This window comes from Anabrus simplex, chromosome 8, assembly GCF_040414725.1.
Source record: "Anabrus simplex isolate iqAnaSimp1 chromosome 8, ASM4041472v1, whole genome shotgun sequence".
NCBI classification, from domain to species: domain Eukaryota; kingdom Metazoa; phylum Arthropoda; class Insecta; order Orthoptera; family Tettigoniidae; genus Anabrus; species Anabrus simplex.
In genome coordinates this window covers 217,758,130-217,778,546 of record NC_090272.1, presented here as the reverse complement: position 1 = coordinate 217,778,546, position 20,417 = coordinate 217,758,130, and the positions used below count along the sequence as shown (strand labels likewise).

At 40.2% G+C, this 20,417-nt stretch overlaps 1 protein-coding gene across 1 annotated transcript in view; it reads right to left on the bottom strand.

Moving 5' to 3' along the window:
- Positions 1 to 5,008: 5,008 nt before the first annotated feature.
- The window catches only part of LOC136879373 (uncharacterized), a 53,070-nt gene continuing 37,661 nt past the window's right edge, over positions 5,009 to 20,417 (bottom strand). The window contains exon 3 of the mRNA XM_067153188.2: positions 5,009 to 6,451. Within this exon, the coding sequence (XP_067009289.2) occupies positions 5,009 to 6,451 (1,443 nt within the window). The remainder of the gene's footprint in view (positions 6,452 to 20,417) is intronic.

Here is a 20,417-nt window from a genome sequence, read left to right as displayed (position 1 = left end):
AGATACTGTTTAGAGCACTTTGGTAGGTCCCCAGCAGTGGCAATGAAAACTTATCTCTCCTGCATATAATACAAGGTAAAATTAATGAGTCCACTTCTTAATTTATGCACTTCATCTCTTGTGTTGTTACTACAGTGTAGGCTGTGTATATAGGCCTTTGTACTGTACTACGTGTAGTTCAACCAGACAATGTGCTTATCTTTTGTATCCATGCCTAAGTGTGTCACTCTTCCTCTTAATATTTTGCTTATCCAACTTATTCTCCTTTTATTTTATGATAAGAGCAAAAATCTACAATGTTCTGAAATTTCAATAGATTAATGAATGTTCCATAGTTAATCTATCTTTACATTAAAATTTTTCTTTACCTTAAAAATTAAACAATGGGATACATAAAAGTTGGGTTAAAAGAGTAACGATCTTGGCACAGAGCTATAGTAGCCTTCTTAGTCAACATAACGTCTTTACTCATGTGGTAACCTCAAACAAAAATTTCTGCCACTGATAGCAATTACATTTTCAGGGAACTTCTGAAATATGTTCATACAATATTTTGGCGTTATTACAGTGAGATATTTTTCATGTTTCACTTTTCCTTCTGATATTCTTCCTTTTAAAATTACTGAGTACAGCTATTACACTACCAACAAGTACATTAAGACATTGACTATTTTTGACTAGCAAATATGATCAAAAATAGTGACAGTAAATGCAGTTTCACACATGAAGCTGGTCACTATCCACATTTGGTTCATGCTGACGCAGAAGGAGATTGAGCTACGACTAAATTCATCACACCAATAATGTGGCGAGTCTTATTGTTAGGCCCAGACGATGATATGTTCTCACGATACGAGGGGAACACAACCTAAGTGAGCAAATAACACAACCGCACACTTCCTCGTTCATACTGAGAGCAGCATTGCTCCGGTACAACAAGTCATCATGTTGTGTGTGATATGTTGTTCATTGTTTCCTTTTTGTTCTCTTCTACAAAAACTCAATCATTTGGAATGCAATTATATTAACTCTCTGCAACTATACACTCGTTGATTATAATATATTTAATGTTTTATTACATCATTATTTTCAGAGCTATTTAAATCCTCTACTTTTATGACCTTGAAGTAGTTTTGTTAGAACTAATCTTCGTCCATTTTACACTCATTAAGGTCTCAAAATGAATCTAACAATTAATCAGCCAATCAGTACTATTTATTAGGTACATAAAATTTTGGTGTTTTTCAAAAGGAGTGGGCTATGTTCCAACACTGGAATTCATCATCACCCTATCTCATTTTCATCATCATCTTGCATCCAGACATGCAGGTCATGCATGGGCATAAAATTAAAAAAAAAACTGTACTAGCTGAGCTGAGCATGTCCTTGGACAGTCCTTGCGCTAAAAGCCATATGACCCCCTGTGGGTGGGGGGCGCAGATGAAGAACACACCCACGGCATACCCTGCCTGTCACAGGGGGTGACTAACAGGGGCCCCATGGGCTCTCGACTTTGGAGCGTGGGTTGGCAACCACAGGGTCCTTAGCTGAGTCCTGACATTGCCTCCACTTGTACCAGCCTCCTCGCTTTCATCTATCCTGTCCGACCTCTCTTGGTCAAGTCTTGTTCTCTTCTGACCCCAATGGTATTAGAGCTTTGAGGGCTAGAGAGTTTTTCATTTTCATGCCCTTCATGGCCCTTGCCTTTCTTTGTCTGTTACTTCATTTTTCGAAGTAACGGATCCCTTCTTTTTTTGTTTTTCTCCTCTCTCTCTACCCCCCTGAGGGTGGGGAATGGAGATGAAAAATACTCTCAGATGGTATCCCCTGCCTGTCGTAAGAGGCAACTAAAAGGGGGTGACCAAGGGATGATTGAATCAGAACCACGAAACTACTTGTGATTAGTGCCATCACGCAGGGAAAACCATGGGTCGCCTTTACTTGCTAGTAGTACCACTATGTTAGGTGTACAATAGGTTTCTGCTTAGTAGCAGCAGAGAGCGGTTCACTGTGGGTTTCCAGTACCTGTGATTAGTATCACTATATGCAGAGCATCACAGACTTATGTTGCCTGTGATTTGTACCATTATATGAAAACCACCACAAGTCTGGGCATTGCCTATGATTAGTACCACTATATCAGCGACACCATGGGTCTACGTAGCCTATGATTAGTACCCAATATCAGGGGGAAATACCCTGACTAAGCTTGACCACCGAGGTGTGCTCTCTTGTACGTCAGCATCAGGGTCCAGGCATCCTCTAGGTGGAAGGAGAGCCTTGACAATGCAAAGACAATCGTGGAAAGACACTAAATATGATGGAATCACCGAATCAACAGCACAATGCCAAGGCCACCAGAACCAACAGGAAGAGAAGCCTGTAACCAGGCATTTGCCACTCGGGGAGCAATTAAGGATGATTTTGAGGCCAGTTTTTAATACACAATCAAATTCCTCCAATAGTGGGGTCTCACGCCAAGACGGAGAACAACTCAGAAGTACATCAATCGCAGGATGGAAAAGGAAGCATGGAAGAAGAAGGCTGAATGTGCCGAAAACATGGAAAGGCGTAAAATAAACAACTGAAGTTGTGACATCTTTTCAGCCAATATCCTGCACAGAGTTTCATGGGATAGCGCTGCATCAAACAGACAAGTAATGGATGTTGTTAAAAAACAAATTCCAGGGGCAGAAGCATTAAACTTCTCGTACAGTATCTCAGCTTGTTCCTGATAAACACCAAGAAAACCCACTTCATACTTAGAAAAATTAGGATACATCCAGAGATGAAAGGACAAAGTCAGATTCACCAGCAATAGTACCATCATCCAAATACCAAATGTTTAACTTGGTATTAATGGAGTTGACAATTGACTGAAGATTAACTGCAAAAAGAGCAGGACCGATTGTGTTATTGTTGATTACTATTTGTAATCTTTTATATTTATAATCTTCATCCAAAAAAATGAAACTGCTGCACTGAAGAAGCCCTATACATAGGGAAAAACATATAGGCTATGGTGCATAATATGATTGTGATAAATATTGCTGATTGGCTGATTGTTTGTTAAGATTCATTTGTTATTTGAAATGTTTTCATTTCTCGCTCTGGGGGAGTGGAGCAGGAACTTGTTCATGTGGTTTAATATAACTTTCTTCTTCTTTCACTCAGGAAAGTGATAATTTTGTGGTTTATACCTCTCAAACTGAGTGATTAATAAAGAAGACCATTTTATATTTACCAGGATGATTTTCTTTCCACAGCACAACATTATATTTAAATTATTTTACCTATAAATTCCAACAGATGAGCTGTTACATTTTACAATTTATGTACAGTGCAATATTCATAAAATGGTTGGTTCCTTGGGAAAATACAGTATTAATTGTGATAAATGTCTTTTAAAAAAAATGAAATATCCCTGAAGAGACACAATGACCGAGAGAAGTAAACACTGAGCCAGCAGTGCCAAACTTATTCACAAGATCATTAATCGAAGTTCTGCAAGGAGGAAATTGCCCGGCGAACCTCTTGATAAAAGCCGCACAACTCGAGGAGCCAATTTGTATTTATAACATCATTTACGTACAAAAAATTAACTGTCTTCCCATCTTCACAGATGAACGAGAACTGCCAATCAAAGCATGGGAAGTAAAAGGACGGCATGAACCACACGGCCATGAATTGCTCGGGGGAATCCTCTTTCTCAACTTCGAAGCATTAAAAGACTTTTCTCATGATGGGCGAGGAATATACTTTAGTTTTTACACTCCTCAACATTGAATGGAGACTGATGCAGAAGATGGAATTTGATGGCTTGGAATATGATTTAGTGTGCCATAAAGTAAGAGGACTTCTCATTAAGAAAGAGTGTAAATTAAATTAAATAATTTATTCTGTATCGCTTTGATACGTTTTTCAGGTCCTGTAAGTATCTATCATTTAATTAATAGCGTACAGCGATTGTACACCTTCAATAATTAAAGTAATGATTCTTTCATTTTGAGAAATGCGATAAGGAGCAGCAAGGGGTGTTTGGCATAGAGGCAGCAAAGAGGTAAATGTGATCCTGCACACTTCCTTTCTTTCCTTAAAAACGAAGCAAAGGTTCTAAAGGAATTCCTTTTTATATGCTATGAATGAAAATACCAAAGAAAAATTGTGGAATTTAATTTTTATCAGCAGAATGTTGAGAAATGTACTTTTGAGACTTTCTGGTGGATCTGTTGTCTAGGACTTAAAATGTCTGTTTATATGAGGGTTACATAACAAGATATCAGGAAATGCAAGCAAGGATAAATGAACCTGGATGCGATGGATGGAGATCATAGATGTATTGTGAAAAAAGTATGCCACTTTGCCGGAAGTCGAAGATGTATAGTACAGTGGTACAGCTAGTTGTACTGTACCGGTATGGAGATGAAAGTTGACCAGCCAACAAAATCACTGAATGCCAGTTCCATGGCATGGAAATAAGAATGCTCTGTTGGGTGAGAGCATCTCCTTTATCGACCACATCAGGAACGACACAATTCAGCAACAAATGGTACTGCACCAGAGTTGGAAAAATGTGAGAAAGAAACACATCCGATGGTATAGCCATGGCCACCTTTCAGTGTCTGGTACATTTGGCAACACTGTCTCAATTTTGACGTCAAAGGCCAGCGCCAAAAAAAAAAAAAAAATCACTGGCAAGATATAGTAAATTCAGGTTTAAAAACTGCCGGTTTGAAGTTCAACGACACACAAGACAGCGCAAAACTCACAAAACGGACCTTGCGCTAGCGGGACAACGCTAAGAAGAAGGGCCATTATAACAATAAATCGGTTAGCTTGCAGTTCTATGTGATTGTAAATAATGTAACATACTACGTAAATATACAAATTATCTGTTATGTAAAATAAAATATGTTTTAATAATACCCGTATAAACAGCTGAACGTCGGGGCAGGTTCCCCGATATGTATTAGTTGCAGCAGTAAATATAAATGCAGTCTGTGGCTTTCTAAAGCACGAACTCAGGAGCATCTGTTATGTCTACAAAGCTCCTAGCTAGTTGTACTCGAGTCCTTGATGAAACAGCCATTGTCTTCCGTCGCGACGTTGGCCAAGAGAGGATATAGGCAGGGACAGACGCGTCCCCATTTCCACTATTCCCCTCGCTAGTAGATGTAGCGTCCCCTGCTGTGCCACATAGAGGTGCTGTGCTGGTACGGGACGTTCCATCCAGAGACATATATAACCGCCCGGAAGACTCGTCTGAAACGTCTTCGTCTTCTGATGATGAGGTGCAGCTGTTGTTATTGTTGTCGCCTGTTGATGCTGTCCCCATTTCCTGTTCGCTACTGCTCTCTTTAGTCTCTGCATGGTAAACAGATTTCTTCCATCTACGATCTAGTAGGGAGGTAGTGGAAGTGGAGTACTGCTTGTCTCCATGAGGGGCTGCTGGTGGAGAATGGTCACTCTCCTCGGAGAAAGCGCGAGTGATGAGGATCCGCGGAGATCGTCGAGGAGTACTGGCCAACACTGTCTGTATGGCTGCCGCCCTTTTAGTGCCGGGAGTTGCAGTCCTGTCCACGTAGTTTCCAATCCCAAACACTCTTTGCAAGAATAAATTTGGTCTCGAGTTTGTTATAGACAGCGTGCTGCGGCTATTCATGTTAAACACAATATTGCTACGGAAAGTGTTGATGTTCTTTGGATGCGTCTCGTTTTCTTCTACGTTGGGTACCTGTAGTGTGTTACAGCTTGCTGCATGCTGGTTTATCCTGTCCTTGAAGGATCTCGACCGCTGCATGATATTAGCGCCGTCAAGTCCAGTCAAACCGGAAGTTGACGATGGTCTCCAGTTTAGCTCCGACGCAATACGCTGTATCTTTGGTTTTTGATGAGGACTTGACCGATGAGGGTCTAGCAAGACTTCCGACAACCGTCTCTGGAGGTGAGCGCTACAGGGACGAGTCAGTAGACCAAGTGGGGTGAGTGATGGCCGACGTGACCCACAGGCAGACGGGGTTCGAGCTTGAATCTCCTGGTTCATTTCACTTTTGGACATCTGTTTCCGCCAGTAGTTCTGGAATGTCTTTCTCAACAGTTGGCTCTTAACTCCATAAAGAAGTCCATTGACGGGTGGTGAGCAGGTGAGTAGAGTGGAAGCTAGTGCCACAAGATGTGGATGGACATGTCTACCTGCAGAGACGAACGTAGACGATGAAGATTCCCACAGGATGTAGCCATAGTAGGGGAAGTAGAGTACCAGGAAGGAGCCCAGAAGTTGTAACACGGTGGACACAGCACTCCGCCCGCTACGGAACTTTGGAGGAGAACCGCCCAGCACTGGGGGCATGAACGGGTTCCTCTGATGGGTGATTGTCACCTGTGCAGACAACGCAACCTCGAAGATCGCCGAGGCAATCCGGTGACGATGGTACCGCGCGATCATCAGCACCTGTAGACAGGAACAGAGAAACAATGAGCGTAGTTCTATGGAAATGCAGTTATTTTACATCATTGTAAAATCTATGTAAAATACTGGGATTGTGACAAGCCCAGATCTATCCCTGGTGAGATAAAGAGTTTGCAGTGCACTGCATATTCTGGTATGGGCTGGAACAAGTTTGTAACTTCCATTGATCTGGTTTAGTCTCATCTTAGGCTTTAGTTGTATGAAAATGGTTAAGGAATGAGTATAATACAATTTCTTACATAGCCTCCCTATAATAATAATAATAATAATAATAATAATAATAATAATAATAATAATAATAATAATAATAATAATAATAATAATAATAACAATGATAATAGCTGGGCTGAGTAGCTCAGAAGGTGGCAGAGCGCTGGGCTTCTAAGCTCAAGTTAGCGGGTATGCTCCCGGCTAAGGCATTTGAAGGTGTTCTAAGACGTCAGCCTCGTGTCAGTAGATTTACTAGCACGTTAAAGAACTCCTACGGCACAAAATTCTGACACCTCATCGTCTCCTGAAAACGTAAAAGTCGTTAGTGGAGCGTTAAACCAGTAAGATTATTACATTAATAATAATAATAATAATAATAATAATAGGTTACTTTCGTGTGGATATTGGAATCTGGTGCAGCCCAGACGCTCTGGTGTGGACAAGCTAGATGAGCAAGATGTTGGAGAGAGCACAAACACCCAGTTTCCTAACAAAGTGAATTAAAATCCCTCGATGGACTGAAAATCGAACCCGGGCCCCCGAAAGCCAAGACGCTGACCACTCAGCCATGGAGCAGGACGCCAGTCCCTGTGATGAAAGGTGTGAAGCTGTCATTATTCATAGGGTCGGTTGGTGTGAAGCTTCAGACTGACATGTAATAGCACATTCTGACTCGGTGGGGAAGACAACGGGAAACCATTTCACTTCTGGTTCATATCGCTTAAGCTATTTATGGTAGCTAGTGATGGAGCTTTTGAAGATCCAACCAGCTTTCAGATCAAGCAGTTAACATACATACCCTTCCTATTGCAAACCCGACTTGAAGTTACACTCTAGTTGGAAATCGAGTGGGTAGACCATTGTACCAGCGCCCTCCTCCCACTGATATGATGATGTTGATGATAATAATAAAGGAAGTGGTCTTGTCTAGGGACTGAATGAGTTCACCATCAGCAAGTACTTAGGAAATGATGTAATCGGAAGCACTGAAGATGGCGAGGTATATGAAAGGAGTTTACCTCAAAGTTAAGGGTATGAACTCTTTTATTTTCCATTGGAATGTAACTTATAAACTATCTCAGCACGAGATGAGAGCTTGATTAGCTCAGTGGCTTACCTCCTGGATTCTTTCCCGAGAGGCTGAGTTTCGAATGCCGGTCAATCGTGGGTTGAGATTTGAGATTTTAATCTAAAAAATCACGTGGCGACAGAAAGGGCATCCCAGCCAAAACCAAAATGAGCCTTTCTTGTTCCTTTTGCAATTGGCTTTATGTCGCACCGACACCTTATTCTGTACAGACTATTAAACAAGTTACAAGATTGTGAGCAACTACAAAATGATCTCGACAATGTTGTGAGATGAACAGCAGGGTATGGTATGATGATAAACGGGGTTAAAAATCAGGTTGTGAGTTTCACAAATGGAAAAAAAGTACTCTGTTTTTATTATTACTGCGTTGATAGGTTGAAAGTTCCTATTGGGAATCACTGTAAGTACCTAGGTATTAATACGAATAAGGAAATATCTTCATTGGAGTAATAACGTAAATATGTTTGTAAATAAAAGATACAGATCTTTGCACATGATTATGAGAGTATTTAGGGGTTGCAGCAAGGATATAAAGGAAAGGGCATATAAGTCTCTGGTAAGACCCCAACTAGAGTATGGTTCCAGTGTATGGGACCCTCACCGGGATTACTTGATTCAAGAACTGGAAAAAAATCCAAAGAAAAGCAGCTCGATTTATTCTGGGTGATTTCCGACAAAAGAGTACATACATACATACATTATCATTATAGACTGTTATGCCTTTCAGCGTTCAGTCTGCAAGCCTCTGAGAATTTACTAAACGTCGCCACAATCCTCGATTTGCAACTAGTGTTGTGGCCTCATTTAGTTCTATACCTCTTATCTTTAAATCGTTAGAAACAGAGTCTAACCATCGTCGTCTTGGTCTCCCTCTACTTCTCTTACCCTCCATAACAGAGTCCATTATTCTCCTAGGTAACCTATCCTCCTCCATTCGCCTCACATGACCCCACCACCGAAGCCGGTTTATGCGTACAGCTTCATCCATCGAGTTCATTCCTAAATTAGCCTTTATCTCCTCATTCCGAGTTCCCTCCTGCCATTGTTCCCACCTGTTTGTACCAGCAATCATTCTTGCTACTTTCATGTCTGTTACTTCTAACTTATGAATAAGATATCCTGAGTCCACCCAGCTTTCGCTCCCATAAAGCAAAGTTGGTCTGAAAACAGACCGATGTAAAGATAATTTCGTCTGGGAGCTGACTTCCTTCTTACAGAATACTGCTGATCGCAACTGCGAGCTCACTGCATTAGCTTTACTACACCTTGATTCAATCTCACTTACTATATTACCATCCTGGGAAAACACACAACCTAAATACTTGAAATTATCGACCTGTTCTAGCTTTGTATCACCAATCTGGCATTCAATTCTGTTGGATTTCTTACCTACTGACATCAATTTAGTCTTCGAGAGGCTAATTTTCATACCATACTCATTGCACCTATTTTCAAGTTCCAAGATGTTAGACTGCAGGCTTTCAGCACAGTCTGCCATTAAGACCAAGTCGTCAGCATAGGCCAGGCTGCTTACTACATTTCCACCTAACTGAATCCCTCCCTGCCATTTTATACCTTTCAGCACATGATTCATGTAAACTACAAACAGCAAAGGTGAAAGATTACAGCCTTGTCTAACTCCTGTAAGTACCCTGAACCAAGAACTCATTCTACCATCAATTCTCACTGAGGCCCAATTGTCAACATAAATGCCTTTGATTGATTTTAATAATCTACCTTTAATTCCATAGTCCCCCAGTATAGCGAACATCTTTTCCCTCGGTACCCTGTCATATGCTTTCTCTAGATCTACGAAACATAAACACAACTGCCTATTCCTCTCGTAGCATTTTTCAATTACCTGGCGCATACTGAAAATCTGATCCTGACAGCCTCTCTGTGGTCTGAAACCACACTGGTTTTCATCCAACTTCCTCTCAACGACTGATCGCACCCTCCCTTCCAAGATGCCTGTGAATACTTTGCCTGGTATACTAATCAATGAGATACCTCGACAAAAGAGTAGCGTTATAAAAATGTTGCAAAGTTTGGGCTGGGAAGACTTGGGAGAAAGGAGGCGAGCTGCTCGGCTAAGTGGTATGTTTCGAGCTGTCAGTGGAGAGATGGCGTGGATTGACATTAGTAGACGAATACGTTTGAGTGGTATCTTTAAATGTAGGAAAGATCACAATATGAGGATTGTTGTATACAAGGAACTTGGTATACAAGGCACAACATAAAAGTTTATTCCTTCAACACATGTATACAATATGTACATAAAATAGAACGAAACTTTTCTTGAAGCTTGTTGAGTTGCACACAAATAAGGTAGTAGGCTGAGGGCCTGAATGATATTTACATACGTAAGAATTGGGATTCCTATATACATTCAATCTTGTCTTGATGAGACAGTCTGTTCAAATGAGAGAATGTTCTTGATAGTTGAAAACTATCGGTCATGTATAATAACAAGCGGAACTTGTAGAGAGAGTTCGTATTAGCAGAATGCTAACAGGAGGTGTATAACTTGCAAGGAACTTGCGTCTAATGTTCATATATAGCAGAATGCTATGATTGGAGTCGGAGCACTGTAGGAGACTTGAGTGAGAAGCAGAATGCTTGGATGGGTGCTCGACGTGGCTACGGGAGGCAGGATGAATGAGGCAATGTCCAGGGGTGAAACCTCACGGCCAGGAATCAGTCTACCTATTCAGAACACATTTTTAAGAGGGTGCCTCCGTGTCTGACTTGCGGTGTAGTCTGGTCGTTGGACACTGTGGTAGTCCTGGAGAGGTGAGAAACGTTGCTTCTTTTATAGCGCTGGCTGACGTCACCGACGATCATGTCAGCGCACTGCAGTCTGCCTCGTGGTCTCTGGAAACATCCATGTGTCGGGCGGGCTGCGGAGATTGTAGACGCGGAGGACACACACAACAAGGGTAAAGTTGGAATTTAAGAGGACAAACTGCGACAAATATTCGTTTAGAGGAAAGAGGGTTAGGGATTGAAATAACTTACCAAGGGAGATGTTCAATAAATTTCTAATTTCTTTGCAATCATTTAAGAAAAGGCTAGGGAAACAACAGATAGGGAATCTGCCACCTGGGCGACTGCTCTAAATGCATATCAGTAGTAACTGATTGATTGAAGATAGGTCTTATGGTGATGATGGGATAGGAAAGGCCTAGAAGCGTGGGAAGGAAGCGGCCGCGGCCTTAATTAAGGTACAGCTCCAGCATTTGTCTGGTGTGAAAATGGGAAACCACGGAAAACCATCTGCAGGATTGCCGACAGTGGGGACACTTCCCTTGTTTGTGCTGAAAAAATATTACATAGTATACAGACAACCAAACTTTCATACTACATAATACTTTGGCCTAAGCTTCCATTATTAACGATACAAAAGTAGCCTACTACAACCCTAATATTTTGGTATATTCAGATATGTAGGCTTCGTGTTACTAAAACATGTTTGTAGAACGTGAAATTCTATTCGTTTTGTGAACATCTCATTTTCTGTATAAGTTTTTTTTTTGCTAGTGGCTTCACGTCGCACCGACAGATGGGTCTTACGGCAACGATGGGATAGGAAAGGCCTAGGAGTTGGAAGGAAGCGGCCGTGGCCTTCATTAAGGTACAGCCCCAGCATTTGCCTGGTGTGAAAATTCGGTATAAGTTAATCAGCCACCACTGATCTGCATTTGTGGGCGTAAGAACCCTTTACTCTCTTCTCTGAACCTAGCCCTGATATGAAATACCACTTTAACCTTTGTACTCTTCTAGCAAAAAGGTCCAAGATTTTTTTTTTTTAAATTTGACACTTTGCACCTTTCTACTGAAAAGTGTCCTATTCTCCTTGCTATAAATGAATAATGCCCCAATTTGTCCTCTGGAATTCAAACTTTATCTTTATTTGAAATTCCACTCAAGCTTTTTCGTCTACTTATGTCATTCCAAGCCATTTCTCCACCGACAGCCCTTCTTCTTACTACTTAATTTATGTAACTTTAAAAGTGAATCGATATATTTCTACAGTGTATAAACAAGGCCATATGTCATCATTAGCTAACAGCTTCGGGCCGTCCAGTTGTTTTTCAGCAATTACTTATAACATTACGTTAATTTTACAGAAAAATCAATATTACCGTTAAATCTAGGACATGTTGATCCTTCATGCAAGTTTCATTGAAATCTGTCCTGTCCAACCCTAACAGTTTCCTTGAAAGTTACTTTTTGTGACAGGAAGGAGGTATTATGTCTGTAACACATTCAACGACACCGAGCTATTTCACTGTACGATGGTATCTAGCATTGTTGCCAACAGTAGGAGATGTTCGGCTCATTTTGTTATAAAATACGGACGGATTTTTGAAACCAAACCAAAAACCCCATGGCACTACAGCCCTTGAAGGACCTTGGCCTACCAAGCGACCGCTGTTCAGCCTGAAAGCCTGCAGATTACGAGGTGTCGTGTGGTCAGCACGACGAATTCTCTCGGCCGTTATTCTGGGCTTTCTAGACCGGGGCCGCTATCTCACTGTCAGATAGCTCCTCAATTCTAATCACGTAGGCTGAGTGGACCTCGAACCAGCCTTCAGGTCCAGGTAAAAATCCCTGACCTGGATGGGAACCGAATCCGGGGCCTCTGGGTAAAAGGCAGGCACGCTACCTCTACACCACGGGGCCGGCACGGATTTCTGAATCTACTTCGAAATGTTACGAGTTTTAAACCAAATACTGACACAAAAAGTAATGAAATATCCCCCCCTCCTCCCGCCACCACTTTCAATTATACAAGACAAACTGCCTAATGTGTTTGTTTGTGTAGGTTGGTGGACATCTCATCATGTACAGAAGTGTGTGCTAAGTGAATCCCTGCTATTTTTTCTCCATCCGCAGTAGTTTATATCATGCAGCAAATTCAGTTAGCTGCTGTATTATTACACAATGCGGTAATCGGTTCAGACGGTATAGTTTTCAGTCGGTATTTAAGTTTAAAAATCAAATACTGGCATGGTAGCGATAACATGTTTCTTTGGATAGTTCCAAAGCCGTACAGGACCAGGAAATTACAGGGAGAACACTCGAAAGAACTGAGAAAAAAATAGGAGCGGGACAGAAGAAGAAGAAAAACCTAACAGGCGTTCATCTAAGTCCTTTAATACAAAGCTTCCATATCAGTAACCACGTATTTGTCTTCATAAACTTCAATATTATTCTGATATATTATTTTGTTCATTTACATACAATTCCCTTTGGAATGTGGACTTTGAGAGTGGACATAGGGACATTTTGAGTAGTTTGTAAGGACACAGTAGAAAATAAGTTGGCAACACTGGTGTCTACCGGTCAACACAGTGAGCGATAGAAAACTGACTGTCGCAAAATTGGCACGACTCAAAATTAACCCTAATAATCTGTAAATGGTGATCCTGTTTTCACGAACAAGACGTGCACATCTTCAACACATTCTCGAGGAAGCGTATGAACTCTTTTTCCTCCAGTCTCGAGTTCAATGTTGAGTTTCACTTTTTATCTGTGAGTGTTTGATTGGCACAGTCTGCTTTTTAGAATTACTAGTAAAAATTACATAATGTGAGGTATGGTTTTCGTTGGAGACACTAATCACACTTTTTCACTTATTATACTGTAGCTACACAATTAAGTTCTGTATGAGATCTTGTTGATTCTTTCGGAAATAAATGAAGATCACGCTCATCTTCCGTGAGATGTTTTAAGCACACATTCAAAAATCGCGCGTCTTATTTTTCTAAATTCGTAAACGTCATGAAAAACTTTAGACTGACTATGCAGCTTATGATTCAATGGCCAATCCGATATAACTTATATTCGAATTTCAACCAATTACAGCTGCTTATCGCCTCAATTTTACAGTTATATATGTTTATCACTTTAATTTTATCGCATCTACGTGCACTTGTTTTTAAATGTAAGTTCATCAGAACTGCGCACTGAAACATCTCTATAATGTACACTTGACCACAGGATGCACAATCAATAGAAGGTATCAGCCCAAACTGAATGTGTTGTTTTCTGAATAGTTATAAATTATGTTGTTATTCGCTAAATAGTCAAAAGAAATACGTCTCCGAGCTCTAGGGTCTCTCCTGAACTCTCGGTACATTACAGCCAATAATCCTCTTTCTTTTTATAGGAGCAAACCAAACGCTACTCGTACAGTTGAACTTTGTGGACAATATAATTGTCTGTGTTTTAATTTTCAGAGCTTCAGTAGCGACTGTTATGGGTGCGAACTCGCTGACTTAGGCCCTTTTTCACCACAGTTTGTTACTTTTGTTGTTACCTTAGATTTCCAAAACTCCGATAATGTCATAATCCCAGATGATGCTCACTTCTGTGTTCACCACATAATTTATTATCTCGGTTTACTTAAACTAAGTTTTCGTTTCAATCTAAATTTGAACAAATGACTACTTTTTCGATAATGGCGGCATCACGTAAACAAATTTTTAATTACGTTCGCTGTTTGCAAATAATTTATCGTAAATTATGTCCGCTGTTGACCAGAAACGAAGAAAGAAGCCTACTATGACGTTCCAAGGAAAGGAATGATTCAATTTGATAGCAAAAAGCGTTAACATCATAGAGAATAAAATAACAAAGTACCGGTATTGCCTACACATTGTATATTTCACTTAAAAATAATGCAATCTTCCTTAGTTCTTCATTAAACAATCGTACCCAATCGTTTACTATACAAGATATAAGCTATAATCGAGAATGCATCTTAGGTCTACAGTAGAGATGGGGAGATTCTGAACGAGTGATTCATAATGAACGAATCATTGCACTGAACGATTGAATCATGATTCAGTGAACGAAATGAATCGACTTGTTTATGAATCGAGAGATGGCGGCCGCAACTCGTTCCTTGGTTCCACGTTCGTTCTGATTCATATCGCCAAATCGGGTATCCACCATTTTTCAATCAATGGCAACTTGTGAAGAACGACTCCGTTATTTTTTTATTTTACCTAAACTTAAAGTCCGGTTCACAAGTCAAATACTCCTAACCTAACCTTACAGGAAAATTATTATTATTTTTTTTTAAATAAGAAATTACCACGTAGTTTCAAGTCACAAACTTCACGGAATTGTAATATACACTCAATTTCCAGCTCGTTGAGAAATGTTAGGTTACGTTTACTTCAAATAGACCCCCCCCCTGTGGGTGGGGGCGGTAGAATAACACCCACGGAATCCCCTGCCTGTCGTAAGATGCGACTAAAAGGGGCTCCAGGGGCTCTAAAATTTGGAGCGTGGGTTGGCGACCACGGGGCCCTCAGCTGAGTCCTGGCATTGCTTCCACTTACTTGTGCCAGGCTCCTCACTTTCATCTATCCTATCCGACCTCCCTTGGTCAATTTTTTTTCTTTTCCGACCCCGACGCTATTAGGTTTGCGAGAGCTAGGGAGTCTCATTTTCATGCCCTTCGCGGCCCTTGTCTTCCTTTGACCGATACATTCATTTTTCGAAGTGTCTGACCCCTTCCATTTTTTCTCTGTGATTAGTGTTGTATAGAGGATGGTTGCCTAGTTGTACTTCCTCTTAAATCAATAACCACCACCACCACACTTATAAGTTTTTTATACTCCAAGATTCAGCCAAACATTTCCACAGGCAAAGCACAGATTATTGTAAAATAAACTTGCATCTAAACCACTCACCACTTTGAAGCTCATAGACACTGACAGAATAACACAATATCAATTATATTCTATCTAAATTAATATTTTTCGAGGAACACGAATAGTTTGGAAGTAGTGAAATGGTTTCCCTAACCTCAGACTTATTCTCAAAATGATGTATGCACGCTACAGTTTTGCCATGGACTTCAAAATAATCACGATGTATATTCCTAATCCATTTCTATCTTAATGTTCTAATCCGTAGGAAACTTACGAATAGTTGTATGAGAGGCATTGCCATAGTCAGACTAAAACCTGATTCACCTAGTGCACTCATGTTCTTTAATGGGTAAAAACACGATTAAAATAAGCATACTCTCACATTACTGAGTATAATTACAGATCGTATGTGTCCACTGACTCATATAAATATATTCCCACACTTATATTCCACAAAGAAACTAACATTTATCGTCGACTTTCATAAAAATTACACAGACTACATACGATAACAACAAACCAAAACAAATCCAGTTTTCCAACAATTTCGGCTACTCGATTCGCCATCTTTGAACGATCGAGAGTAGCATTAAAATCTGAGGATTGGAGTCGGTCTTGGTCCATGGTTTCGCTTTTGGCTCTCCCTCACGTGGTAATCGAATGAACGAATCATTTTGGTGAATCGTTTCAAATGAATCGGTTCTTCTAAACGAATCAGATCCCCAACTCTAGTCTACAGTACCTCTCTGTTCGGAATTCCAGGTTATGTTCGAACATGTAAAAGAGTGACACTTTCGATGCTTTAGATAACCTAAAATGTGTCGTAGTAGTCCTCAAAGTATGCAACGCGTTCTTTTCATCCACCTACGTTTTACTGCACAATCTTGCTCATCTTCCTCGTCCCTGTGATTTTCTCTTTCATTTAAACATTCCAGTCGTTTGTGAGCTGCAATCTTGAAAGGCTATTCTCTCAGAATTCCTACTTTACCGGTCAACCTTTCTCCGGTAACATTTTAAACCGAGAAAGAAACAATCCCCGTTAACTGAGATAATTGTGATGGTGGTGGTGGTGATTATTGTTTTAAGAGGAAGTACAACTAGGCAACCATCCTCTATATAACACTAATCAGAGAGAAAAATTGGAAGGGGTCCGACACTTAGAAAACTGAAGATATCGGCCAAAGGAAGACAAGGGCCACGAAGAACGTGAGAATGAAAGACTCTCTAGGCCTCGATACCTTAATACCGGCGGGGTCAGAAAATAACAAAAGTTGACCAAGGGACGTCAGATAGAATAGATGAAAGTGAGGAGCCTGGCACAAGTGAAAGCAATGTCAGGACTCAGGTCAGGGCCCCATGGTCGCCAACCCACGCTTCAAATTTCAGAGCTCCTAGGACCCCTTTTAGTCGCCTCTTACGACAAGCAGGAGATAGCGTGGGTGTTATTCTACTGCTCCCATCCACAGGGGAAAATGATGTTGGTGAATACAAACGAAACTGTTATCTCGGTTTGTTAACTTAAAACCAAAATAAAAACTTTTACTCACGTTGATGAATACGGACCTTAAATGGCATCAAACTGAGCTGCCTTAAAGAAATAAGTGAACGGAGGTGTGAGTCAACTACTGAACAATCAACCATACAATAAAATGAAAACACAAAGGATATTGCACCAGACATGAGATTTCAGTGTACAGTAACAGTTTTGCAGAACCTTTGAGATATTTACTTGTTCACAATGTTTTGGAGGTGATTTCCGCTGTGAATAAGATAGGCGAGCTCTAATTTCGCCTATATTATTTTGAATTAGTGTTGCATGTCTACGGTTTATTTCTTTTTATGAAGCATCGTACTAATTAATCCGAATTTCTCTGCGAATTTCTCGATTGCACATCTTGAGGAAGGCTTAACTTCAGGAAATATTTAAATACGTGTCCTTTTAGACTGGCGAACAGAGTCGTGGTTAAGCACTTCACACAGGAATACGGTTGTTCCAATGTTATTCACCAGCGCCCAGATTTTGATGACCGGATAAATGCCGAAAACATTCCTATAAAGTGACCTAAAAATTCTCCAAAAATAAAATGACTCAAAAATGTGAAAGAAAATATATTTTTATATAAACTAATAAGTATTTGCATTGTCCACATTACTTTCAACTCTAAAAGGTGACGATACAATTAATACGCGTCGTCAAATAATAATAATAATAATAATAATAATAATAATAATAATAATAATAATATAACAAGGAGGTACAGAAACACCAGAGAAAATCATATCTAACCCATTTTCACACCAGATTTCTTCCCAGTCCTAGCTTTTCCCTATCCTATCATTGCCATAAGACCTGTCTATATCCATGCGATGTAAAGCAATTTTCAGTCTTTAAACAAATGCAGTTCTCACTATCAAAATAGCTGAGAATCTGTATATCGTCATTATCACTGTAGGACAGAGGTGCTCAGCTGGGCGCCCGTTGAGGCTAGCCCAGTGCGGCCGGGCTGACGTGACGTAAATGCGGGCAGCTTACGTAGCAAGCATACGCCACAGTGAAGCGAGAGAGCGAACGCACTTTGCAGTAAAGGGAACAGTGAAGTCCATTGTCATTACGAAGCTCTCCTCCACTACTCAGCGAAATGCTGAATGGGGTACAGTATTTAAGAAAAATAAGTTATAATCGCAAGAATACCGACCTTTTCAAGATATTCCGGTTTGATTCATACTGCGCTCGATATAAACAGTCAGTTTTATTTTCTTATATTTATACATTCATAGAAAACGAACACATTATAATTTTTGTGTTACAATTTACAAAGGTACAGGGTTCAAGCGTACAAGCTACGGTTTACAATTCCTTGCATGCGAATGACAGTATTTACATTTCTTAAAAAGTAACATACCTGCTATTCATACAGCAAAAAGTAATATATTTACAGAATTCAACAAGTTTACTGCTTGATTTTGCATTGTTCTGTAGCGTTGTTTGAATTTTCCTGTTCACTGAATTTATGAAAATAGTATTTAAAACTTCCGGTCTCGAAAGCCAAAATTAACGGCCGAGAGGGTTCGTCGTGCTGACCACACGACACCTCGTAATCTGCAGGCCTTCGGGCTGAGCAGCGGTCGCTTGGTAGGCCAAGGCCCTTCAAGGGCTGTAGTGCCATGGGGTTTGGTTTTTTTAAATTTAAAACTTATCAGGCGTCCGATGATAATAGCTAGCCTCTAAATGGCGAGAGAGTTTCATCACAAGTGGGGACATAGATATTTACTATCCAAGATTAAAGTACTACAACAATGTAAATGCATCTATCAAATAGATGTAGGCCTTCGAATAAATAACCTAACTGATGGTATTCCCAGTAAGCATGATTGCACTGTTGGTGAGTTTATCAAATAATTTAAACCCAAGCAACTACAAGCCACAGCTTATCCACCTTAACTCTGTATTATATTAGAAATGCTTCTAAAGTACCTCTTAAAATTTAAGAGTGAAAATTGTAATTCACTACGTACATTACAAAAATATTTGAGGTTGAAGGCCTAACTATTTATTGTATCCGGTCAAAGTACATGAATTGCAATGGACATAAATAACTTATTTCTTACAACGTAAATTGAAAATGACGTGGATTTCTTCCCTCTTTCTTTACTTATTTTCTACCTCCATTTCAAACTCGTGTATCGCCGCAGAGATCGAGAGAGACTGGGAGAACTTCGGCCAACCTTTGCGGCTTGTGACGTAACTACAACGTCACTGTGGCTGCCCTCCCGCCTGGGCACCCGCGGGACGAAATGACCACTGTGAACACCTCTGCTGTAGGATAATATGCAATTCTCTGATATTCTAGGTACTACTTATTTGTCGCAACCCACATGCTGATGAATGATATGTCTTTTATTTCCTGCCCCTTTCACTTATTTTCAGAAAGATACCTGACCGTCTGCAGAAAAAAATATCCTCTCCAAATTCTGAAATCATGTTCCTTCAATGGACAGCTTTAGATGGCTTCTTCTTTGTTATTCTAACACTTGAAGTGAACCGCATAAAAAATAAACAAAACTCGCGCTGTGTGAAATGGCACTAACCAGTACGTATATGTAGGTATGTTAGTATTCAGGCACTTCAGCACTTACTGAAATGTGAATTTGTACCTACTAGAGTGATAATACCTACCACTTTAATCGTAAACCCACTCAGGGTAGAAAAAATGCCTCATCTCACTCTAGTGATGTGGATTTCCAGTGGATGCGGATAAGAGTTGTAAAAGGCTATTTTATTTCAAAGTCTGGAACTGAGTATTGAACTTTTTCATGTTTGAGTATTGTGCTTTATTAAGAGCTTGAATAATTATTCAGATATGTTCATTACAGGCCTTTGCTGGCAAGATGTAGTGTTTATAGTGCACTGTGTCTTCTGATATAGGCTAGAATAAAATTTTTACTTTCATTGACCTGTCTCAGTCTTATACTTGGCTTTGACAATATGAAAGTGGCTAAGGTATGAGTGACGCTAGTAATGCCATTCCTTATGCAGCCTGTCCCTGCTATGAATGGTGTGAAAATTTCGCTCATAGGGTCGGTTGGTGCACGCATTTCGGTGGGTTTGGCAGACTGTTGTGCAATAGCAACTTCTGGCTTAGTGAGGAAAGCAACGGGAAACTACATCACTCCTCATTTCCCTAGTATGCCTCTTCAGTGACACCTAGGCCATCTATGACCGCTGATGATGAATCTGTTGAGGATCCAACCAGCCTTCGGGCTGAATACCCAACATACAACATACACACATGTTTATTACCCAAAGTAAATGCATAAGAATGACTAAATAACAACGCAGAGCAAGAACAAATGGCTTAAAAACAGAAAAGTAATGATTTGCTGAAAATGACAAAAATACTGAAACAAAATTGAAAAAAAAATACGAGAAAGTCACTTAATAAATATGTATTTCTGTAATCAGGGCGCCAAGTTCAGG